General features: G+C 55.9%; 4 protein-coding genes across 7 annotated transcripts; all 4 read left to right on the forward strand.

The window, feature by feature from the left end:
* Window positions 1-1,060: 1,060 nt before the first annotated feature.
* On the forward strand, window positions 1,061-3,156 carry LOC310888236 (myelin-oligodendrocyte glycoprotein-like). Its single transcript, XM_083814798.1, has 2 exons — window positions 1,061-1,669; window positions 2,077-3,156. Exons 1-2 carry the CDS (start codon window positions 1,333-1,335, stop codon window positions 2,427-2,429), a joined length of 690 nt encoding a protein of 229 aa, XP_083670924.1. The 5' UTR covers window positions 1,061-1,332; the 3' UTR covers window positions 2,430-3,156.
* LOC310888187 (butyrophilin subfamily 1 member A1-like) lies at window positions 2,503-7,095 on the forward strand (the record flags this gene model as incomplete). The annotated part of the gene is made up of 9 exons (XM_083814637.1): window positions 2,503-2,527; window positions 3,066-3,347; window positions 3,477-3,581; window positions 3,900-3,920; window positions 4,595-4,615; window positions 4,726-4,746; window positions 4,864-4,884; window positions 5,043-5,075; window positions 5,253-7,095. The coding sequence occupies 9 exons, from the start codon at window positions 2,503-2,505 to the stop codon at window positions 5,879-5,881; spliced, it is 1,158 nt and encodes a 385-aa protein (XP_083670763.1). The 3' UTR covers window positions 5,882-7,095.
* Window positions 7,096-10,679: 3,584 nt separating this feature from the next.
* On the forward strand, window positions 10,680-16,223 carry LOC310888219 (butyrophilin subfamily 1 member A1-like). Of its 3 annotated transcripts, XM_083814764.1 has the most exons (15): window positions 10,680-10,941; window positions 11,638-11,919; window positions 12,049-12,153; window positions 12,479-12,499; window positions 13,025-13,045; window positions 13,397-13,417; window positions 13,577-13,597; window positions 13,683-13,703; window positions 13,906-13,926; window positions 14,366-14,386; window positions 14,486-14,506; window positions 14,726-14,746; window positions 14,836-14,856; window positions 15,014-15,046; window positions 15,224-16,223. In XM_083814764.1, exons 1-15 carry the CDS (start codon window positions 10,695-10,697, stop codon window positions 15,850-15,852), a joined length of 1,506 nt encoding a protein of 501 aa, XP_083670890.1. In that variant the 5' UTR covers window positions 10,680-10,694; the 3' UTR covers window positions 15,853-16,223. The 3 variants fall into 3 exon arrangements, with proteins under 3 accessions (XP_083670890.1, XP_083670891.1, XP_083670892.1); XM_083814765.1 differs by lacking the exons at window positions 13,577-13,597; window positions 13,683-13,703; window positions 14,366-14,386; XM_083814766.1 differs by lacking the exons at window positions 13,683-13,703; window positions 13,906-13,926; window positions 14,486-14,506; window positions 14,726-14,746; window positions 14,836-14,856.
* A 137-nt stretch (window positions 16,224-16,360) lies between these two features.
* LOC310888212 (butyrophilin subfamily 1 member A1-like) lies at window positions 16,361-23,152 on the forward strand. Of its 2 annotated transcripts, XM_083814752.1 has the most exons (11): window positions 16,361-18,349; window positions 18,757-19,104; window positions 19,592-19,873; window positions 20,003-20,107; window positions 20,426-20,446; window positions 20,979-21,002; window positions 21,101-21,121; window positions 21,212-21,232; window positions 21,364-21,384; window positions 21,543-21,575; window positions 21,753-23,152. In XM_083814752.1, exons 1-11 carry the CDS (start codon window positions 18,250-18,252, stop codon window positions 22,274-22,276), a joined length of 1,500 nt encoding a protein of 499 aa, XP_083670878.1. In that variant the 5' UTR covers window positions 16,361-18,249; the 3' UTR covers window positions 22,277-23,152. The 2 variants fall into 2 exon arrangements, with proteins under 2 accessions (XP_083670878.1, XP_083670877.1); XM_083814751.1 differs by having other exon boundaries at window positions 21,543-23,152.
* Window positions 23,153-23,226: the final 74 nt, after the last annotated feature.

Below are 23,226 nucleotides of genomic sequence, written 5' to 3' on the forward strand. Positions count from 1 at the left end.
CTCTCGCACAGTTTCACGCCCTTCGTCTGCTGTGGTGCCCACAGCTGCACGCAGTGCTCGAGGTGAGGCCGCAGCAGGCCGAGCAGAGCGGGACGATCCCTTCCCTCGGCCGGCCAGCAGTGCCGTGCCTGAGGCACCCCAGGGCACGCTTGGCCCTTTGGGCTGCCAGGGCCCGCTGCTGGCTCACACCCAACTTGCCGTCGGCCACAACCCCCAGCTCCCGTTCTGGGGGCTGCTCTCCAGCCTCTCGCCCCCCACGCTGTACGTACAGCCAGGGCTGCTCCTGCCCAGGGACATGGCCCGGCACTTGCTCTTGTTAAACTTCCCACAGGCGGTGGCTGCCCAGCTCTCCCCTTTGGCCAGATCCCTCTGCAAGGCCTCTCCACCTTCGACAGAGTCAGCAGCTCGTCCCCGTTTACTGTCAGCCAGAAACACTCAGGTTTCCTTCCAGTCCCACATCCAGGTCATTTATGACCTGAAGAGACCTGACACCTGGCCCCAAAATAGAGCCCTGCAGAGCCCCACTTGTGACTGGCCACCAGACCTATTTACCAGAACCCTCGGAGCCTGACTTATCAGCCAATTGTTCACCCATCGTATTGTGCATTTTTCTGGGTCTGTGCTGGACATTTGATCCAGATGGATATGGTCAGAAACCACGCTGAAATCTTTAGTGAAATCCAAAAAGATCACCTCATCTGGCTCCCTTTGGTCAACTAGGTGGGTGACCTTGCCATAAAAAGGAAATTAAGTTTGTTGAACAGGACTTTCCCCTCGTGAATCCATGTGTGCTGTGACCAGTGACCTCACTGTTCCTCAGCTATTTTTCACTCACTTCCAGAGCAATCTCCGTAACTTTACCAGGCATTGCCATGAGACTGGCAGGCCTATAATTCCCAGGGTCTTCTTTGCTGCCCTTCTTGGAAACTGGGGCAACGTCTGACAGCTTAAATTCCAAGACCAAAGACCCTTAGGATAGAATTTGGAGAGTTCTCAAGATGACATTATGTACCTCTGCATTGTGCAAGTCTTCACTGTTTGAGTCTGTCTTGGATGGGTGGAGATGAACGAGCTCAGACACTGACTTTCCCTGGAGGTCTGGAGATGCCCCTGATGGGGACAAGCCCCTTGTGCCCACTGAAGGCCCTGGGCAGGGCACCCAGCTGCGATGGGATGGTGGTGCCAGCCCTGCAGAGCTCAACAGGCACCTGTCCCCTACTACCCCAGGGCAGAGCTCTAACAAGAGGGTTATTGCAGGCAGGAACTGGGCAAAGGCTGGGGAAGCTGGGCGTCGTATTCTACGTTCTGCAGCTCTGCTGGGTGCGGTGAGGGATGTCTATCTTGGTGGGGCTCCCTTGGAGAAGAACCCCTGGGGACCGCCTGCTCTGTCTCCCAGCCCGTGATAAGCACAGGCTCTGCGCCCTGCCCAAGGTGCTGCTGGCTGTGGCTCCTTGTGTGCTGGCCCAAGGGGACTCGTTCCCCATCCGCCTGCGGTGCCTGCAGCCCCTTGGTCCCCTCTGTCTTCTGTTCCAGGTCCGGACCCCAGCTCCTGCTCCTGCTGCAGCACAGATGGGGCTCCCCTGGGGCTGCAGCCACCCCAGCCTCACCGGCCATGCCAGGGGCCTCCTGACTTCCCTCGTCACTCTGCTCCTCCTCCGGCTGGGATCAGGTAGGATCCTGCAGGGCTGCTGGGGGATCTCCCCCCTGGGCCTGGCAGACGTGCTGCCATAGGGCAGGGGAGACGCTGTGGCAAAGGGGAGACCCAAGCCCACAGCTCGGCCCAGCTGGGTTTCACTTTCCCTTTGGTTCTTTCATGCAATATGGGCGCTGCCTCGGCTGCCCTTTCTGGCTCTTCTTCACCTGCCTGAATGCTGCAGAGAGGGCTCCCACTCCCAGCGCACCTCCTTCTCCTGTACATCCTCCCTCTCCCTCTCCCATTTCCCCGGTAGTTTCCTATGGGACACGGTGGACGCAGCACGCACCAACTCACGCACAGCTCGCCCTTTGTCACTCACTGCCCCTAAATTTACAATGACAAAATCTCACCACCTCTCTGTGCCCTTCTCCATTGCCCAGCCCAGCTCAGAGTGGAGGGACCAGGCCAACCTGTCACTGCCACCGTGGGGCAGGATGTCGTGCTGCCCTGCCACTTGTCCCCTCGCAAGGATGCTCGCACCTTGGATGTTAGGTGGATCCGGGACCAGTTCTCTGAGACAGTGCACCACTACCGCAACGGGGAGGACCTGTACGGGGAGCAGATGGGGGCATATGCTGGGAGGACAGAGTTGGCCAGAGATGGTCTCTCTGCTGGAAGCCTGGACTTGCGAATCACAGGGCTGAGACCCTCTGATGATGGGCAGTACTTCTGCACTGTGAAAAATGCTGATGCTTATGACGAAGCAACGGTGGATCTGGAGGTGTCAGGTTAGTGGCTGGGGTAATACACCAGGAATTCCAGGGGAGAATTTATGTTTCTTTTTCCTGTCTCAGCTATTGAACACCATGGAACATGGACATGGAACTGGAGGTAGTATTTGGGAAGAGAGGTCCATAGACAGGATGCAGTTGTTAGCTTTCACTGGAATCTGTGCAGGCCATCCCTATGATGCTTTAAGGGCACTGGGTACAGGCTGCTGAGCAGCTCCTTCAGCTGTGCCTACCATGGGAACAAACACCACATCTGAAGCAGGGAAGAGACCTCTGAGCAGCTGGACCTTTTTGGGGTTTGCTTTTTGTGCTGGGGGAGACCTGAGACATTGTCTGGAAGTCTCAGGGCTTCTTGAACTAGACGATTCGGTGCAGAGACGCTGCCTGAAGGTGCTGAAGCTTGGCACCTGTGTTTTATGGGTGATCTGGGGCCACTGGCATTGTGCAGCCCTGCTGTCTGGTTCTGGCACAGGTCAGGGTGGTTTGGGGGTGTAGGGTGGGTACGTGGATTGCCCAGTCCCAGGGCCTCTGGGGTTGTGGCTGGTCTGGGCTGTGTCTGACATGGGAGCAGATGGGGTCTTTGCCCTGGAACTGAATCCGTCCCCAAGTCAAGCCTCAGCCGCGGGCTCTTCCCCCAGCCACAGGCACAGACCCCCACCTCTCCCTGGGGGGCTACGAGGCTGGAGGCGTCCGGGTGCTGTGTCGATCGGCCGGCTGGTACCCGCTGCCGCAGCTGCTGTGGAGGGATGCTCGTGGGCAGCATCTGCCCTCGGTCTCCCAGACACATTCCCAGGACCAGGAGGGGCTCTTTGAAATCAAAGGTACCGTCATCGTGACCAGGAGCGTGGAGGGGCCCTTGTCCTGTGTGGTCAGGAGCAGCCGCCTCCAGCAGGAGCGGGAATCGTCCCTGCACATCGCAGGTACAAATAGCACAGCCAGGGGGAGGTGTTCCTGGCCCCTGCACTTGTCCTGAACCGGGAGAAGTCTGGGTCTTGCTTTTCCATCCACAGGCATGTAAACGCAGCCCTTTTCCTTGTGCCTTTTCTCAGCTCCCTTCTTCCTCAACGCCCAGCCCTTGATGGTGGTTCTGGTTCTGGTCCTTGTGCTTTTGGCTGTGTCCATTGGCCTCGGTGTTTATCTCTTTCGAAAGAAAGGTAAGCTGGCAGCGCAGGGATGGAGCGGAGGGAGGTGTTCTGCAGGGACCCGCGTGGGTCTGGAGCGGGGCTGAGCCCTGGCCCAGGGAGGTGCGTAGGAGGAGGAAGGGAATGTTCTCCTGGGGATCCCAAAGGATCCTCTTGGGCCTCTGCCTTGGGCAACGAAGGCAGGGGAGAAGGCAAGGGGCCTTGGGTGGGAGGCCAGGGAGCATGGGTGCAGCGTGGGGCTGGTGGGAAGGCCCAGACCCCCTGCAGATGTTCCCACCGAGCAACCAAGCTGCTCTGCTGACCCCCTGTTCCTCCGCCTTTGCTTTTCAGCGGCACAGAGCCGAGAGCTGGGTGAGTCCTTGCAGTCCCTGCCCCCAGCCCCTGGGGAAGTGGTGTCCCTGCGGGAGGGACTGGGCTGGGTGGGCTGTGGGGGCTTGTGTGCTGGTGGCTCGGGGGTGCTGGAGGAGCAGCTGGAGCCTGACGGGGGAGTGGGGAGTGCTGGGGCTGGGGCTGCCCTGGGCACGGGACACGGCCGGGATGGCTGAAAGGAACGGGGATCAAGGTGGGGACGGGGAGCAAGCTGCGGGGCTGCCCCGCTCTGCACTGACGCTTCTGGGGCAGGGACGTCCTCCACCCGTCCCCATTCACTTCCACTTGTGTTTTGGTGGCACGGTGCAGAGAGCTGCACAAGTGTCTGTCATTACTGTTCCATGTGCACAAACCTTGCTGAAAGCTGGGTCTTGCTGTTAGTCTGGTCCGTCTGAATCCCTGAGCAAGGTGCTCAGTTCCCATTCTACCCATCCCCATTCACTTCCATCAGTATTTTGTTGCACAGTGTTGAAAGCTGCAAAGTTGTCACTAACACGCTTTTTCCACAAAGTTGTGCTTTGCTGACTATTAGTCTTTTCTCTGTTTGAGAGGAAGGCAGTGTTTTCTCACTCCAGAGAGAACAGGAATTTGGGTTTTTGCAAGGCATGACAAGTTGCTCCCTCTGACCATTAATTCCTTTTTCTTTTGTTTTCCAGAGAAACAAGCTGTAGACCTGGGTAAGTCCACTCTCAAAATAGAAAAAAAAATATAGAAAATGTCATAGCAAGAGCTATGGGGTCAGAAACTATGCCCTCTGATCATGTTTTCCTTTTCTCTTTCTTTGCAGCGAACGAACGTGCAACGCTTGGTGAGTCTCTCTCCCTAACTAAGGGAAAGTGGTGTCTTCCACCTGCCCAGCTGAAAGCAGCCATGGGCTGAGCAGCTCTTCCCTCTCATCAGGCATTTATTTTGCTTTCCTTTTCAGAGAAACAAGCTGCAGAGCTGGGTGAGTGTCCCCGTGCTTGGGCCCCAGGGCAACACCAAGGCAATGTGCAGGGGAGGGTGGGCAGCTGGGACAGAGCAGCCCAGGGCTGGACCCTCACCCTGCCCACACCCACTGGGCAGCGGCCATGGGCTGTGACCAGCTCTCCCCTCTCCTTCCAGCATGGAGAAAGTTTCTGCTGCCTCAAAATACAGGTAGGTGTTCACTCGGTTCCCCTCGGCAGTGCTTCTCCTGCCCTTGATGGGGCATGTTCAGGAGCCAAGAGGTGCCCCATCTCCTGCCCCGTGGGGCAGCTCCTGGCCCCGAGCTGGGGAAAGCCTGCCCAGGGCTGAGCTCTGCCCCTGATGCCCTGGTTCCTTCTGTCCCTGCAGTGAAGGTGACCCTGGATCCGTGCACGGCTCATCCCCAGCTCATCCTGTCGGAGGACAACAGGAGAGTAAGATTTCAAAGTGAACAGCAGCAGTTACCCTACAGCTTAGACAGATTTGACAGTTGGTGCTGCGTGCTGGGCCATGAGGAGTTCGAAGAGGGGAGGCACTGCTGGTTGGTGGAGGTGGAGGGCAAGCTGGAAAAGTATTCTTGGTGGGGTGTGGGGGTGGCCTGGGCTTCTGTGACCAAGAATGGGTTTTACAAAATGACTCCTGAAGAAGGGATCTGGGCTGTGCGGTACCAACAAGGGCAACTCAAATCTCTGACATTACCTCGCACCCCCTTGTCCCTGTCCCCTGTCCCCACGAGGATCTGGGTCTGTCTGGACTGTACCCAGCAGCAGGTGTCTTTTATCAACGCTGACAACGGGGTCGAGATCTTTAAGTTCACGGCAGCCAACTTCAATAAAAAGCCCATCCGCCCCTGGTTTCTGTTGTGGACACAGGGAATTCAGCTGTGCCTGAGGGACAGCATCCCCCAGACCCTGTCCCCAGCCCTGGGGGACTCCTGTCCTTCTCCAGTCACTCCTGCATCACCTCTCCTTGGTCCTGCAGCAGCAGCACAGGAATGAGGGGCAGTGGGGCCAGGGGCTGCCCCATGTTCCTCCCTGCTGCTGGAGGAGGGCTGTGATGCTGCAAGCAGGGGCCAGGCCCCTTGCAGGCCCCGGGCTCTGCCCTGTACAGGGTTCCTGTGCTGGGGCACAAGCCCTGCTGGCACCCGTGGGTCTCAGCCTGCCTCTGAGCCCCAGTGGGCAGCACAGGGGCTGCAGCAGCTCTCCACGCTCCTCTCCCCTCTGCTTGCACAGCTTGCAGACCCCAGTGCAAGGGATGTGGTCACCGTGTGCTGCCGGCCATTGCAGGCCACCTTTGCCTCCTAGTTTGGGGCTGATCTTTGCTCTGTGCCTGGTGCTGAGCATGAGCAGCCTGTGGGGGCTCTTTGTTCCCTCCTCTGGAGCACATCAAGGCACAGCAGCAGCAGCACTGTGGCAAATAAAGTTTTGCACAGGAAGATGGAGTCTGGCAGTGGCATTTCCTGGGTGCTCTCTGTCCTCAGGCTTTGCTGCCTGGGAAGGCGTCTTGCAGCAGACCATCTCCTTGGTGTTTGTCCTGGGAGTCAGAGCCAGGAGGAACCTAAGCTCCAGCTGCCCCCGGTTCCCCAGCTGGTGCCTGGGACCCACTTGTCCCACCTGGGTCATTGCCCTGCCCTGGGGGCACCCAAAGAGCTTCCAGCCTCCCATTACACAGGCTCTGCAGAGGCTGTGCGCACAGGGGAGCATCACTGGCTCTTGGAAGTCCTCCAGGCAGAGGCAGCAGGTGGTCTCAGCCTTCAGCCATAGATCACAGAATCATTCAAGCTGGAAAAAACCTCTAAGGTCATCACTACTATGCCACTGTTGTGCCTGCAAAATCCCTTTCAAATATGCAAGGATAGTATCACTTTCCACTGCAAAAACACCTTCTACTGCAAAAACACATCTTTGTTTCGCACATCTGGTCCAACCACCTCTCTGCCACCAATATCACCCACTAAACCGTGTCCCTAAGCACCACGTCCAACCTTTCCTTAAACACCCCCAGGGACAGTGACTCCACCACCCCCCAGGACAACCTGTTCCAATGCCTAACCATTCTTTCTGAGAAGAAATTTCTCCACTCCTGGCTCATGTCTCCTTGGTCCTGCAGGAGCAGGGCAAGAATGAGGGGCAGTGGGGCCAGAGGCTGCCCCGCACACCTCCCTGCACCCCGAGACCTGCGGCAGCTGGTGGGGGGCACTCAGACTTCAGGCACGCCTTTGCTTCATGTTTGCAAACCCCATTTGTGGGTTCCAGTTTTCCATTCCTAACTCCATTTATGAATTTGGCTTTGTGAGTGAAAGCACGAATTATTTAGCATGGATTTAGATGTAAAAGAATTATTAATACTCCTTGTAATTAAATAAATCAACTTCTGAACATGGAAATTCCAAGTGTGGGAATATTTTAAATCACTACAAAGGAAGCCGAGGCGATCGCCTCCGGGGCAGATGGGTCCTGCAGCGGAGTGGGGGATTGAGACATGCAGGGGTTTCCCTTCATCGAGGCTATTCGAGGCAGCCGAGGGAGCTGCTAGGACTCAGCAGCCCTCGCGAGGCCAGCTGATGAGGCATGGGCAGATCCAGAAGCCCCCTCTCTGTCGTACAAAGGCAGCCTCTTGGGGAGAGCGAGAGTCCAGGAGCGCGGTGAACGGAGCATGGCGTGTAGGTCAGGGCATGGCGTGGCAGTGCTTGCAGGCAGGGCGAGCAGGGAGGTCGAGCAGGGTCGGTCATATCTCTGTTCTGGGAAGGACCTTCTACTGAAGAAATGGTGTCCACTCGCCAAGTCTGCTGGTCTGCAGCTGAAACCCAAATGGGGGGGCTGCAACCTCCCTGGGTAGATGCCTCCCACAAACAGACCTCCTGAGGATGGGAAGAGCAGCCCAGACCCTCACTTCCAAGGAGCTCCAGTCTCTGGAGGTCCCCTTAGGGCCTGAAGGCAGAGGTGGATGTCATGGGTGCAAGTGTGCCCACAGCTGGGTGAGCTCTTCAAACAGGTGGCTCAGTTACGAGAGGAGCTCACCAGGCAACATAGCATTCGGGAATCTGAGCAGAAGACTGATAAATGGTATTATGCGCTGACACGGGCCGAGCAACAGCCCTGCCTTAAGTCCAGGCAAGGGGTAGGGAGACAAGCGTGCAGCCCAAAACAAGCACATCTGAAGAATCGCAGGAAAAGGAGAGTGGACCCTCATCTCTGATCGGAGCTGGAGGAGAGTCTCCCACCTGCCCCTGAAGTGCCGCTATGCAACAGATACGAGGTTCTAAGGCAGGAGAGAGGAGACTCTGGGAGAACTAGTAAAGACCTCAGAAAGATCAACCACAGGGAACTCGAAAAGGTCGACCACACAAAGTTGGCTCAGTCTCCCATCTGCATCAAAAGCAGTGCCACAAAGAAGGCACGAAGGGTCTTAGTCACTGGAGACTCCTCTCCGAGAGGCACCGAGGCTCCCATTTGCCATCCGGACAATCTCTCCAGAGAGGTTTTGCTGCCTGCCTGGGGCCCCTATTCACCATATTACAAAGAGGCTACGGAGTCTGGTGGGTCCCAAAGACTACCACCCCTTCCTGCTTTTTCAAGTAGGATCAGACGAAGCTGTAACAAGGAAATGCCGAAATATCAAAAAGGATTTTATGTCCCTTGGAAAGATGTTGAAGGGATCGGGAGTGCAAGCAGTGTTCTCTGTCCTCCCGGTTGGTGACTGGGACCCAGGAAGAAGGAGACAAAAGGGCCAAGTGAATGATTGGCTGAGAGACTGGTGTCATGCCCAAGGTTTTGGGTTCTGTGACACTGGACATGCTTTTGAGGGACCAGGCATGCTGACGTCAGATGGGGTGCAGCTGTCCAGGTGGGGCAAGAGTCTTCTGGGCAGTAAGCTGGCTGGGCTTATCAGGAGGGCTTTGAACTCGAGGCAGTGGGGAAAGGGGATGCACCTCTGAGTGAAGAAAGCATAGCTGAGAACACCATCACTCTAAGGAATGGCAGGGAAACACTTGTGACCTGTCCCAGTACAACAGGAAGGGTTCTAGAAATGCAATGCGACCAACAGCCCAGCTGAAATGCCTCTACACCAATGTCTGCAGCATGGGAAACAAGCAAGAGGAATTGGAAACCATGGTGAAATTAGACAAATATGACCTGATTGCTATCACAGAAACGTAGTTCTACTGGGGTCTACTACAGGCTGCCTGATCAAGGGGAGCCTGTGGATGAGGCCTTCTTGCTTCAACTACAAGAAGCATCGTGCTCGCACTCTCTCATCCTGATGGGGGACTTCAACCACCTGGATGTCTGCTGGGAAAACTACACAATAAGCTTTAAGCAATCCAGGAGATTCCTAGAGTGCGTTGAGGATAGCTTCCTGGTCCGGATACTAGAGAAACCAACCCGAGGAGAAGCGTTACTTGACCTGGTGCTCACCAACACAGAAGAGCTCATTAAAGAGGTCAAGATTGGAGGCCGTCTGGGCTGCAGTGACCATGCCATGGTTGAGTTGGAGACTCTTTAGGGATGTTCTCCTTAGAGCGCAAGAACTCTCCATCCCCCTGCGTAAAAAGGTGGGCAGGGAGGGCAGACAACTGAGATGGCTGAGTAAGGACCACGCAGCATCAGTTCGGGAAGGACGGCATCCCATGGGAGGGACTCCATGTGGAGCAGGAGCAGAGTGACTTGCAAACGAGCGGCGGAGTCGAAGAGTCAGGGACTGACTGCAGTCCCCGTTCCCCAGACAGTGAGCTCAGTCAGTGGCTTTCCCTGGTGGTCTGGAGAGGCTCTTGCTGGGGACAAGCCCCTCGTGCTGGCTGAAGGCCCTGGGCAGGGCACCCAGCTGCAATAGGGTGGTGGTGCCAGGCCTGCAGAGCTCCCCAGACACTTGCTCCCAATGCCCCAGGGGCAAAGTTCCTCCCAGAGAGTTATTGCAGGCAGGAACTGGGCAAAGGTTAGGAGAGAGCTTTCTGTAGCTCTGCTGGGTGCCGTGGGTGCCGTGAGGGACCTCTCTGTCAGTGGGACTCCCTTGGAGAAGAATCCCTAAGGGCTGCCTGCTGTGTCCCCCAGCCCATGATAAGTGCAGGCTCTGCACCCTGCCCAAGGCGCTGCTGGCTGTGGCTCCTCGTGCCCAGGCCCAAGGGGACTCCTTCCCCATCCGCCTGTGGTGCCTGCAGCCCCTCGGTCCCCTCTCTCTTCTGTTCCAGGTCCGGACCCCAGCTCCTGCTCCTGCTGCAGCACAGATGGGGCTCCCCTGGGGCTGTGGCCGCCCCAGCCTCACCCGCCATGCCTGGGGCCTCCTGACTTCCCTCGTCACTCTGCTCCTCCTCTGGCTGGGCTCAGGTAGGATCCTGTGGGGCTGCTGCGGACTCTCCCTCCTGTGCCTAGCAGACATGCTACCGTAGGGCAGGGGAGAGGCTGTGGGACAGGGGAACCCAAGCACACAGCTCAGCCCCAGGTAGGTTTTCCTTTCCCTTTGTTTCTTTCACGCAATACGGTCGCTGCCTTGGCTGCCCTTTCTGGCTCTTCTTCACCTGCCCAAATGCTGCAGAGAGGGCTCCCACTCCCAGCACGTCCTCCCTCTCCCTCTCCTGTTTCCCCAGTGGTTTCCCATGGGATATGGAGGACACAGCTCGCACACATGCACAGCTTGCCTTTTGTCACTCACTGCCCCTAAATTTACAATGGCAAAATCTCACTGCCTCTCTGTGCCCTTCTCCATTGCCCTGCTCAACTCAGAGTGGAGGGACCAGGCCACGCTGTCACTGCCACCGTGGGGCAGGATGTCGTGTTGCCCTGCCACTTGTCCCCTCAACGGGATGCTCGCAACATGGAGGTCAGGTGGATTCGACGCATGATATCTGAGACAGTGCACCACTACCGCAATGGAGAGGACGTGTACGGGGAGCAGATGGGGGCATATGCTGGGAGGACAGAGTTGGCCAGAGATGGTCTCTCTGCTGGAAGCCTGGACTTGAGAATCACCAGGGTGAGACCCTCGGATGATGGCCACTACTTCTGCACTGTGAAAGATGTTAACGCTTATCACGAAGCTATTGTGGAGTTGGAGGTTTCAGGTTAGTGGCTGGGGTGATGCTCTCAGGGGATGGTCCTTGTGTCCCTGGGTTTGTGTGCCCTACCCAGGCCCCTGTCCCATCCTCACAGCCTTTTGATGAGGCCTTTCAATGTCTGATGGGGCTTTTCCTCCTCTGTCGGTGAGCGAGCGCTTGTCCAGCAAGGAGCCATTCTGCTGCAGGTGTTTTTTTGTACAGATCAGTTGGTTTTTGTGGTGTCCTTGAACTCCATCCCCATGATGTTCGGAGGGCACTTGGCATGGGCTGCTGAGCAGCTCCTTCAGCTCTGCCTGCCATGGGACCAATGACAACATCTGAAGCAGGGAAGAGACCTCTGAGCACCTAGACCTCTGCTTGCTTTTGCTTTTTGTCCTGAGGGAGACCAGAGATGTTGTCTGGAAGTCTCGGGGCATCTTGAACCAGCACAGCCTGGTGCAGAGATGCTGCCTGGAGGTGCTGAAGCTCGGCACCTGGGTTTTCTGGGTGATTTGGGGCCACTGGCATTGTGCAGCCCTGCTGTCTGGATCCGGCACCATCCGGGGTGGTTTTGGGGTGAGGGTGGGTGCATGAAGCGCCCAGTCCCAGAGCTGCTGTGGCTGTGGCTGGGCTGGGCTGTGTCTGACATGGGAGCAGATGGGGTCTTTGCCTTGAAATGAATCCCTCCCCAAGTCAAGCCTCAGCTGCAGCCACTTCCCCCAGCCACAGGCGCTGACCCCCACCTCTCCCTCGGGGGCTACGAGGCCGGAGGCGTCCGTGTGCTGTGTCGATCGGCCGGCTGGTACCCGCTGCCGCAGCTGCTGTGGAGGGATGCTCGCGGACAGCATCTGCCCTCGGTCTCCCAGACACATTCCCAGGACCAGGAGGGGCTCTTTGAAATCGAAAGTGCCATCATTGTGACTGGGAGCGTGGAGGGGCCCTTGTCCTGTGTGGTCAGGAGCAGCCGCCTCCAGCAGGAGCGGGAATCGTCCCTGGACATCGCAGGTACAAATAGCACAGCCAGGGGGAGGTGTTCCTGGCCCCTGCACTTGTCCTGAGCTGGGAGAAGTCTAAGTCTTGCTTTTCTACTCCCATTCATGTAAACGCAGCCTTTTTTCTGATGCCTTTTCTCAGCTCCCTTTTTCCTCAATGCCCAGCTCTTGATAGTGGTTCTGGCTCTGGTCCTCGTGCTTTTGGCTGTGTCCATTGGCCTCGGTGTTTATCTCTTTCGAAAGAAAGGTAAGCTGGCAGTGCAGGGATGGAGCGGAGGGAGGTGTTCTGCAGGGACCCGCGTGGGTCTGGAGCGGGGCTGAGCCCTGGCCCAGGGAGGTGCGTAGGAGGAGGAAGAGAATGTTCTCCTGGGGATCCCAAAGGCCTTAGGATCCTCTTGGGCCTCTGCCTTGGGCTACGAAGGCAGGGGAGAAGGCAAGGGGCCTTGGGTGGGAGGCCAGGGAGCATGGGTGCAGCGTGGGGCTGGTGGGAAGGCCCAGACCCCCTGCAGGTGTTCCCACCGAGCAACCAAGCTGCTCTGCTGACCTCCTCTTCCTCCGCCTTTGCTTTTCAGCGGCACAGAGCCGAGAGCTGGGTGAGTCCTTGCAGTCCCTGCCCCCAGCCCCTGGGGAAGTGGTGTCCCTGCGGGAGGGACTGGGCTGGGTGGGCTGTGGGGGCTTGTGTGCTGGTGGCTCGGGGGTGCTGGAGGAGCAGCTGGAGCCTGACGGGGGAGTGGGGAGTGCTGGGGCTGGGGCTGCCCTGGGCACGGGACACGGCCGGGATGGCTGAAAGGAACGGGGATCAAGGTGGGGACGGGGAGCGAGCTGTGGGGCTGCCCCGCTCTGCACTGACGCTTCTGGGACAGGGACGTCCTCCACCCGTCCCCATTCCCTTCAGCTTGTGCAGAGAGCTGCACAAGTGTCTGTCCTTACTTTTCACCTGCAAAAGCTTTGCTCAGAGCCGGGTCTGGCTGACTGTTGGTCTGGTCCCTCCCAGTCTGGGAGCAAGGTGGTCTGTGCCCATCGCACATGGTATAGATTTTGGTGTCTTCCCATTGGAGCCACCGTGAGATGAGAAGCAGTAACCTCTGATCACGCATTGCTTTTACTTCCTTTTCCAGTGAAAAAGGATGCAGAGCAGGGTAAGTCTCCCTTCACATAACCAAAGATTTGGTGTCTTCCCGTGGGAGGAGCCATGGGCTGAGCAGCTCTCCCTTCTCATCATGCATTGCTCTTGCTTTCCTTTTCCATCGGAACAAGCTGAACAGCTTGGTGAGTCTCCATCTCTTATTGAAATGCATTCAGGTCTAGCCATTAGATGGGTTTTCTCCCCTCATCATGCATTGCTTTTGCTTTGCTTTTCGAGAGGAAAAAGCAGAAATGCTGGGTGAGTCTTCTTCAGCCTCAAGAAATTTGAGCTTAGCCTTGTTAGTAGCCCTGGTATGAATTGCTCTCCCCTCTCATCATCCGTTGCTTTTCTCTTTCTCTTGCAGCTGCACAAGCTACAGAGCTGGGTGAGTGTCCCTCCCGAAATTTAAAATAAATTAAAATAAATTAAATTAAATTAAAATAAAATAAAATAAAATAAAATAAAAGGCTCTGTATTAAGGAAGAAAGGTGAAAAGAGAAGTTTTCTCTTTTCATCATGAGTTGCTTTTACTCTTGTTTTGCAGAGGAAAAAGATGCAAAGCTGGGTGAGTCTCCCTATAAAAACCAAAGCAGTTTGGGGTCCAGTTGAGCTGTCCCCTCTCAACATGCCTTGTTTTTTCACTTTTCCAGAGAAACAAGCTGCAGAGCTGGGTGAGTGTCCTTTCTGAAATTTAAAATAAATGAAATGAAATTAATAAAATAAAATAAAATAAAATAAAATAAAATAAAATAAAATAAAATAATATAAAATAATATAAAACAAAGTAAAATAAAAGGCTCTATATTAAGGAAGAAAGGTGAAGAGAGAAGTTTTCTCTTTTCATCATGAGTTGCTTTTACTCTTGTTTTGCAGAGGAAAAAGATGCAAAGCTGGGTGAGTCTCCCTATAAAAACCAAAGCAGTTTGGGGTCCAGTTGAGCTGTCCCCTCTCAACATGCCTTGTTTTTTCACTTTTCCAGAGAAACAAGCTGCAGAGCTTGGTGAGTGTCCCTTCTGAAATTTAAAATAAATGAAATGAAAATAAATGAAAATAAATGAAAATAAATGAAAATAAATGAAATGAAATGAAATGAAATGAAATAAAATAAAATAAAATAAAATAAAATAAAATAAAACAAAATAAAAGGCTCTGTATTAAGGAAGAAAGGTGAAGAGAGAAGTTTTCTCTTTTCATCATGAGTAGCTTTTACTCTTGTTTTGCAGAGGAAAAAGATGCAAAGCTGGGTGAGTCTCCCTATAAAAACCAAAGCAGTTTGTGGTCCGGTTGAGCTGTCCCCTCTCAACATGCCTTGCTTTCCTTTTCTTTTTTCTAGTGGAGCAAGCTGCAGAGCTGGGTGAGTATCCCTCCCCAAACTGAAAACAAAAAATGGAGGTCCAGCCATGGGATCAGAAGCTGTCCCCTCTCACCATGCCTTGTTTTTTCACTTTTCCAGAGAAACAAGCTGCAGAGCTGGGTGAGTGTCCCTCCTGATATTTAGAATAAAATAAAAAATAAAGTTAAATAAATAAAATAAATAAAATAAAATAAAATAAAATAAAATAAAATAAAATAAAATAAAATAAAATAAAATAAAATAAAATAAAATAAAATAAATGGGTCTGTATTAAGGAAGAAATGCGAAAAGAGAAGTTTTCTCTTTTCATCATGAGTTGCTTTTACTCTTGTTTTGCAGAGGAAAAAGATGCAAAGCTGGGTGAGTCTCCCTATAAAAACCAAAGCAGTTTGGGGTCCGGTTGAGCTGTCCCCTCTCAACATGCCTTGCTTTCCTTTTCTTTTTTCTAGTGGAGCAAGCTGCAGAGCTGGGTGAGTGTCCCCTGCTTGGGCCCCAGGGCAATGGCATGGTGATGTGCAGGGGAGGGTGGGCAGCTGGGACAGAGCAGCCCAGGGCTGGACCCTCACCCTGCCCACACCCACTGGGCACCGGCCGTGGGTTGTGACCAGCTCTCCCCTCTCCTTCCAGCATGGAGAAGGTTTCTGCTGCCTCATAATAGAGGTAGGTGTGCATTGAGTTACCCTCTGCAGTGCTTCTCCTGCCCTTGCAGGGGCATGTTCAGGAGCCAAGAGGTGCCCCATCTCGTGCCCCGTGGGGCAGCTCCTGGTGCCAAGGTGGGGAAAGCCTGCCCAGGGCTGAGCTCTGCCCCTGATGGCCTGGCTCCTTCTGTCCCTGCAGTGAAGGTGACCCTGGATCCGGACACGGCTCATCCACGGCTCATCTTCTCAGAGGCCTTCAGCAGTGTGAGATGGGAAAGTGAATGGCAGCAGGTGCCTGACAGCCAGGAGAGATTTGACCGTTGGTGCTGCGTGCTGGGCCGTGAGGCGTTCAGAGAGGGGAGGCACTGCTGGGTGGTGGAGGTCGAGGGGGAGCACCGAAAATGTTCTTGGTGGGCTGTTGGGGTGGCCAGGGCATCTGTGGAGAGGAAGAAAGGGATCAGCATATGCCCCAAAGAAGGGATCTGGGCTGTTCAGTACAATGAAGGAGATCTCGTGTCTCTTACAACTCCTCGCACCTACTTCTCCCTGTCCCCCGTCCCCATGAGGATCTGGGTCTGTCTGGACTGTACCCAGCAGCAGGTGTCTTTTATCAACGCTGACAATGGGGTGGAGATCTTCACATTCACAGCAGCCTCCTTCAATGGGGAGAGCATCCGCCCCTGGTTTTTGCTGGAAAAGCCAGGAATTCAGCTGTGCCTGAGGGACAGCACCCCCCAGACCCTGTCCCCAGCCCTGGGGGGCTCCTGCCCTTCTCCACCCACTCCTGGATCACCTCTCCTTGGTCCTGCAGGAGCAGCACAGGAATGAGGGGCAGTGGGGCCAGAGGCTGCCCCGTGTTCCTCCCCGCTGCTCCAGTGCCGGGGCACAAGCCCTGCTGGCACCCACGGGTCTCACCCTGCCTCTGAGCCCCAGCGGGCAGCACAGGGGCTGCAGCAGCTCTCCACGCTCCTCTCCCCTCTGCTTGCACTGCTTGCAGACCCCAGTGCAAGGGATGTGGTCACCGCGTGCTGCCGGCCATTGCAGGCCACCTTTGCCTCCTAGTTTGGGGTTGATCTTTGCTCTGTGCCTGGTGCTGAACATGAGCAGCCTGTGGGGGCTCTTTGTTCCCTCCTCTGGAGCACATCAAGGCACAGCAGCAGCAGGACTGTGGCAAATAAAGTTTTGCACAGGAAGATGGAGTCTGGCAGTGGCATTTCCTGGGTGCTTTCTGTCCTCAGGCTTTGCTGCCTGGGAAGGCGTCTTGCAGCAGACCATCTCCTTGGTGTTGGTCCTGGGAGTCAGAGCCAGGAGGAACCTAAGCTCCAGCTGCTCCCTGTTCCCCAGCTGATGCCTGGAACCCACTTGTCCCAGCTGGGTCATTGCCCTACCCTGGGGCCACCCAAAGAGCTTCCAGCCTCCCATTACACAGGCTCTGCAGAGGCTGTGCTCACAGGGGGGCATCACCGGCTCTTGGAAGTCCTCCAGGCAGAGGGAGCAGGTGCTCTCAGGCTTCAGCCATGAATCACAGAATAGCTCTAATCGGTAGGGACCCAACAGGACTATCGACTCCGTTTTCTGGCTCCACAAAGTACCTACCAAAAATCAGACCCTTTCCCTGAGAGCCTTCTCCAAACGCTCCTTGAGCTGCGGTAGGCTCAGGGCCATGGCCATGTCTCTGGGGAGCCTGTTCCAGTGCCCAACCACCCTCTCAGGGAAGAACATTTTCTGAACAGCCAGCCTGAGCCTCCCCTGTGGCAGCTCCATGCCGTTCCCTATCAAGTGACAGACCAATGGCTTCTCCGGTCCTACTTTTGCTGTTTAGATATTTTTGAAAAATCCTTTTTATTGTCCCCCACACTACTGTCAAGCTTCAACTCAAATTGAGCTTTGGCCATTTGAATCTTTCCCCATAGGAATTAGGGCAGCATATCCAGAGGTGTGCCTTAGTTCCTTAAAGAACAGAAGGTCATCCATGTCATCATCTTGGCTGAATGCTGAAGCTGTCCCTCCTGTCTTTGGAAGCCATTTCCATGCCCAAGCCCCCACCCTGCTGCAACAGGGCTTCTCTTTCCAGAGGGTGAATGGTCTGCCCATTTCTTCCTCCTCTGGGATGGCCAGAGCTGGGGAGTGGGGCTGGTTCTTTGCCCTCACCACTCTGGGCAAAGGGTGGTAGCACGACGGTCAGCACTGAGGTGCAGGAAACAAACTTCACAACTTCTGAAGAGTTATAAAGCAGGTATGTTTATTGCAGTGCTGGGTGCAAGGGGATCGCTCCTCCTAGCTTGCACACCAATGGTTACTGCCAGGGTGTTTATATTGATGGCATATATGCATATTCATTTCATTTCCCGAAAGTCTCCTACATATTCATCAGGTCTCTGGAGACTCATTAACATAGGTTCCCACCCCTATTCGCATGCACGCTAGAGTCCTCGGGTGGTCCTCCAGCGTACTCTGTTGGTCTTTTGATGAAGGACAGAAGTCTTCCTCGCTGCTAAACTTCTGACCCTTCCTTTTATTTACAGACTTCAGCAATCCAAGCCAGTTCTTGCTGGTTCCATTATCTATGCATGCAGTCTTTTACTCCCTTGTCTTTCGGATTGCCCTCTCCTTGTGGTTAACACACAATTGTGTTAGCTAAGAAGTACAGATTCAACATCCTTTACCTTGTTCCCTGCCTCAGTCTTTTACAGTCACCCTGTCCTCGTCCTCCCTACCTCAGTCCTGTCCTTGAGATTGATATACACCATAGTCCCTGTGTTAGCTAAAACCTGCAAAATCGCCATGCTTTCCCTTGTTCCCTGTCTCAGCACCCAGCTGAGCGACTTTCCCTGCAGCCTCTGATCCCGCTCTGCTCTGGAGCCTCTTCCTCCCATCACCGAAGTGTCCGAGCTCCTCCCAGAGATTTTTTGTTGTCCGGAACTGCGTAAGAGTTGGGGAATTTTGGCATACCCCTGTGTTTCCTGCAGCTCGGCTGGGTGTGGTGAGAGACTCTCTCTCGGTGGGGCTCCCCTGGAGAAGAACCCAAGGGGCTGCCTGCTGTGACCCCCACCCCATGATAAGCACAGGCTCTGCGCCCTGCCCAAGGCACTGCTGGCTGTGGCTCCTTGTGTCCGAGCCGAAGGGGACTTACTCACCATCTGCCTGCAGTGCCTGCAGCCCCTCGATCCCCTCTGTCTTCTGCCCCAGCTTCTGCCCCCAGCTCCTGCTCCCGCTGCAGCACAGATGGGGCTCCCCTGGGGCTGCGGCCGCCCCAGCCTCACCGGCCATGCCAGGGGCCTCCTGACTTCCCTCGTCACTCTGCTCCTCCTCCGGCTGGGCTCAGGTAGGATCCTGTGGGGATGCTGGGGGCTCTCCCCCCTGTGCATGCAGACTTTCTGCCATAGGGTAGGGGAGCGGCCGTGGGGCAGGGGAAACCCCAGCCCACAGCTCGGCCCCAGCTGGGTTTCACTTTCCCTTTGGTTCTTTCATGCAATAAGGGCGCTGCCTCTGCTGCCCTTTCTGGCTCTTTGTCATATGCCCAAATGCTGCAGAGAGGGCTCCCACTCCCAGCACACCTCCTTCTCCTGCACGTCCTCCCTCTCCCTCTCCTGTTTCCCCGGTGGTTTCCCACGGGACACGGGGGACAGAGCACGCAGCAACTCACGCACAGCTCACCCTTTGTCACTCACTGCCCATAAATTTGCGATGGCAAAATGTCACCGCCTCTCTGTGCCCTTCTCCATTACCCAGCCCAGCTCAGAGTGGAGGGACCAGGCCAGCCTATCACTGCCACCGTGGGGCAGGATGTCGTGCTGCCCTGCCACTTGTCCCCTCGCCGGGATGCTCGCACCTTGGATATCAGGTGGATCCGGGATGATATCTCTGAGACAGTGCACCACTACCGCAATGGAGAGGACCTGTACGGGGAGCAGATGGGGGAATATGCTGGGAGGACAGAGTTGGCCAGAGATGGCCTCTCTGCTGGAAGCCTGGACTTGCGAATCACCAGGCTGAGACCCTCTGATGATGGCCAGTATGTCTGCACCGTGAAAGATGCTGATGCTTATGACGAAGCTACTGTGGAGCTAGAGTTGTCAGGTTAGTGGCTGGGGTGATGCTGCCAGGGAATGGTGCAGGTGTCCGTGGGTTTGTGTGTCCCACCCAGGACCCTGTCACATCCTCATGGCCATCTACAAGGCCTTTCAAAAAGTAGAGTCTGATGGGGCTTCTCCTCTGTTGGTGAGCACTTGGCACTTGTCCAGCAGAGTGCACCTGTGCCCTTGCAGGCTTTTTATTGAGAAAAAGCTGCATGGATGCCATTGTTTTATTCAGTCTCAGGGACTTCTTTGAACTCCATCCCCATGATGTTGTGTGGGCTCTGGACACAGGCTGCTGAACAGCTCCTTCAGCTGTGCCAACGATAGGTGTGGTTTAGGGGTGAGAGTGGGTGCGTGGAGCGCCCAGACGCTGAGCCTCTGGGGCCATGGCTGGGCTGGGCTGTGTCTGACATGGGAGCAGATGGGGTCTTTGCCCTGGAACTGAATCCCCCCCCAAGTCAAGCCCCAGCTGCAGGCTCTTCCCCCAGCCACAGGCACTGACCCCCACCTCTCCCTCGGGGGCTACGAGGCCGGAGGCGTCCGGGTGCTGTGTCGATCGGCCGGCTGGTACCCGCTGCCGCAGCTGCTGTGGAGGGATGCTCGCGGGCAGCATCTGCCCTCAGTCTCCCAGACACATTCCCAGGACCAGGAGGGGCTCTTTGAAATCGAAGGCGCCGTCATCGTGACTGGGAGCGTGGAGGGGCCCTTGTCCTGCGTGGTCAGGAGCAGCCGCATCCAGCAGGAGAGGCAATTTTCCTTGCACATCGCAGGTACAAATAGCACAGCCAGGGGGAGGTGTTCCTGGCCCCTGCACTTGTCCTGAGCTGGGAGAAGTCTGGGTCTTGCTTTTCCACCCACGGGCATGGAAACACAGCCCTTTTCCTGGTGCCTTTTCTCAGCTCCCTTCTTCCACAACGCCCAGCCCTGGATGGTGGCTCTGGCTCTGGTCCTCGTGCTTTTGGCTGTGTCCATTGGCCTCGGTGTTTATCTCTTTCGAAAGAAAGGTAAGCTGGCAGTGCAGGGATGGAGCGGAGGGAGGTGTTCTGCAGGGACCCGCGTGGGTCTGGAGCGGGGCTGAGCCCTGGCCCAGGGAGGTGCGTAGGAGGAGGAAGGGAATGTTCTCCTGGGGATCCCAAAGGATCCTCTTGGGCCTCTGCCTTGGGCAACGAAGGCAGGGGAGAAGGCAAGGGGCCTTGGGTGGGAGGCCAGGGAGCATGGGTGCAGCGTGGGGCTGGTGGGAAGGCCCAGACCCCCTGCAGATGTTCCCACCGAGCAACCAAGCTGCTCTGCTGACCCCCTGTTCCTCCGCCTTTGCTTTTCAGCGGCACAGAGCCGAGAGCTGGGTGAGTCCTTGCAGTCCCTGCCCCCAGCCCCTGGGGAAGTGGTGTCCCTGCGGGAGGGACTGGGCTGGGTGGGCTGTGGGGGCTTGTGTGCTGGTGGCTCGGGGGTGCTGGAGGAGCAGCTGGAGCCTGATGGGGGAGTGGGGAGTGCTGGGGCTGGGGCTGCCCTGGGCACGGGACACGGCCGGGATGGCTGAAAGGAACGGGGATCAAGGTGGGGACGGGCAGCGAGCTGCGGGGCTGTCCCGCTCTGCACTGACGCTTCTGGAACAGGGACGTCCTCCACCCGTCCCTATTCACTTCCACTTGTGTTTTGGTGGCATGGTGCAGAGAGCTGCACAAGTGTCTGTTCTTAATGGTACAAGTCTTTTAAAATGCTGGGCCTCGGTCCTTGTTGGTCTGGTCGCTACAAGTCTGGCAGCAAGGTGGTCTGGGCCCATGCATGAGAGCAAAAAGTTTGGGGTCTAGCCATGGAAGCAGCAAAGCGGTGAAAGTCTTTTCACTCTGACCATTCATTCCTTTTGCTTTTCTGTAGCAGCGAAAAAGGATGCAAAGCTGGGTAAGTCTCCATACCCAAAGAGAAGGCATTTGGTGTCTTCCCATGGGCATACTCCCCTCTGACCATACATTGTTTTTCTCTTTCTTTTTCTTTTCCAGTGGAACAAGCTGCAGAGATAGGTGAGTGTACATCCCTAAACTGAAAGAATTTGCAGTATAGACAATGGATGTTCCCTCTGAACATGCATTCCTTACACTTTTCTTTTCCAGAGGAAAAAGCTGCAATACTGGGTGAGAATCTCTATTCCACCCCCCACCCTCCCACTCCAGACTGAAGGAATTGGGGGTCTTTGCTTTGTAGCAGCCACTTGATGAGAACCTGACTCCTCTCATCACTGCATTGCTCTTATTTTCCTTTTCAGAGAAACAGGGTGCAGAGCTTGGTGAGTGTCACTGCACTTGGGCCCCAGGGAAACACCAAGGCAATGTGCAGGGGAGGGTGGGCAGCTGGGACAGAGCAGCCCCGGGCTGGACCCTCACCCTATCCACTCCCACTGGGCACTGGCCATGGGCTGTGACCAGCTCTCCCCTCTCATTCCAGCATGGAGAAGGTGTCTTCTGCCTCAAAATAGAGGTAGGTGTGCATTGAGTTACCCTCTGCAGTGCTTCTCCTGCCCTTGCTGGGGCATGTTCAGGAGCCAAGAGGTGCCCCATCTCCTGCCCCGTGGGGCAGCTCCTGGCCCTGAGCTGGGGAAAGCCTGCCCAGGGCTGAGCTCTGCCCCTGATGGCCTGGCTCCTTCTGTCCCTGCAGTGAAGGTGACCCTGGATCCGCACACGGCTCATCCCCTGCTTGTTCTGTCAGAGGACCGCAGGAGTGTGAGATGGGAAAGTAAAAGTCAGGAGGTTCCTGACACAGTGGAGAGATTTGAAACTCGCTGCTGCGTGCTGGGCTGTGAGGAGTTCAGAGAGGGGAGGCACTGGTGGGAGGTGGAGGTGGAGGGGGAGACAGGAAGGTATTATTGCTGGGCTGTGGGGGTAGCTAGGGCATCTGTGAAGAGGAAGGCTTTGCTCATCATGAGCCCAAAAGAAGGGATCTGGGCTGTGCAGTACGATGAAGGACAGCTCATGTCTCTCACATCTCTTCGTACCCATTTGTCCCTGTCCCCTGTCCCCACGAGGATCTGGGTCTGTCTGGACTGTACCCAGCAGCAGGTGTCTTTTATCAATGCTAACAATGGGGTCGAGATCTTCACTTTCACAGCAGCCTCCTTCAATGGGGAGAGCATCCGCCCCTGGTTCCTGTTGTGGAAAAGCCAGGAATTCAGCTATGCCTGAGGGACAGCACCCCCCAGACTCTATCCCCAGCCCTGGGGGGCTCCTGCCCTTCTCCACCCACTCCTGGATCAGCTCTCCTTGGTCCAGCAGAAGCAGCACAGGAATGAGGGGCAGTGGGGCCAGGGGCTGCCCCGTGCTCCTTCCCTGCTGCTGGAGGAGGGCTGGGATGCTGCAAGCAGAGGCCAGGCCCCTTACAGCCCCCGGGCTCTGCCCTGCACAGGGCTCCTGTGCTGGGGCACAAGCCTTGTTGGCACCCGCGGGTCTCACCCTGCCTCTGAGCCCCAGTGGGCAGCACAGGGGCTGCAGCAGCTCTCCACGCTCCTCTCCCTTCTGCTTGCACTGCTTGCAGACCCCAGTGCAAGGGATGTGGTCACCGTGTGCTGCCGGCCATTGCAGGCCACCTTTGCCTCCTAGTTTGGGGTTGATCTTTGCTCTGTGCCTGGTGCTGAGCATGAGCAGCCTGTGGGGGCTCTTTGTTCCCTCCTCTGGAGGACATCAAGGCACAGCAGCAGCAAGGCTGTGGCAAATAAAGTTTTGCACAGGAAGATGGAGTCTGGCAGTGGCATTTCCTGGGTGCTTTCTGTCTTGAGGCTTTGCTGCCTGGGAAGGCGTCTTGCAGCAAAGCATCTCCTTGGTGTTGGTCCTGGGAGTCAGAGCCAGGAGAAACCTAAGCTCCAGCTCCCCATGGCTCTCCAGCTGGAACCTGGGTGCACTTGTCCCAGCTGGGTCATTGCCCTGCCCTGGGGTCATCCGAAGAGCTTCCAGCCTCCCATCACACAGGCTTTGCAGAGGCTGTGCCCACAGGAGGTATCACGAGCTCTTGGAAGTCCTCCAAACAGAGGCAGCAGGTGGCCTCAGCTTTGAAGCTGTCCCTCAGGTCCTTGCAAGCCACCTCCATGCCTCAGCACCCATACTGCTGCAGTCATGTTTCACTTCCCAGTGCCCAAATT

This window comes from Anser anser (genome assembly GCF_964211835.1).
Source record: "Anser anser genome assembly, chromosome: 31".
NCBI classification, from domain to species: domain Eukaryota; kingdom Metazoa; phylum Chordata; class Aves; order Anseriformes; family Anatidae; genus Anser; species Anser anser.

Coding starts and splice junctions, on each gene's coding strand:
- LOC310888219 (XM_083814764.1), top strand. CDS start 10,695: ATGGAGGTCAGGTGGATTCGACGCATGATATCTGAGACAGTGCACCAC. Junction 12,154..12,478: donor TTATCTCTTTCGAAAGAAAG/GTAAGCTGGCAG, acceptor TTTGCTTTTCAG/CGGCACAGAGCCGAGAGCTG. Junction 13,927..14,365: donor GGAAAAAGATGCAAAGCTGG/GTGAGTCTCCCT, acceptor TCTTTTTTCTAG/TGGAGCAAGCTGCAGAGCTG.
- LOC310888212 (XM_083814751.1), top strand. CDS start 18,250: ATGGGGCTCCCCTGGGGCTGCGGCCGCCCCAGCCTCACCGGCCATGCC. Junction 19,105..19,591: donor TGTGGAGCTAGAGTTGTCAG/GTTAGTGGCTGG, acceptor CTCTTCCCCCAG/CCACAGGCACTGACCCCCAC. Junction 21,122..21,211: donor GGAACAAGCTGCAGAGATAG/GTGAGTGTACAT, acceptor TTTCTTTTCCAG/AGGAAAAAGCTGCAATACTG.
- LOC310888236 (XM_083814798.1), top strand. CDS start 1,333: ATGTCTATCTTGGTGGGGCTCCCTTGGAGAAGAACCCCTGGGGACCGC. Junction 1,670..2,076: donor CCTCCTCCGGCTGGGATCAG/GTAGGATCCTGC, acceptor TCCATTGCCCAG/CCCAGCTCAGAGTGGAGGGA.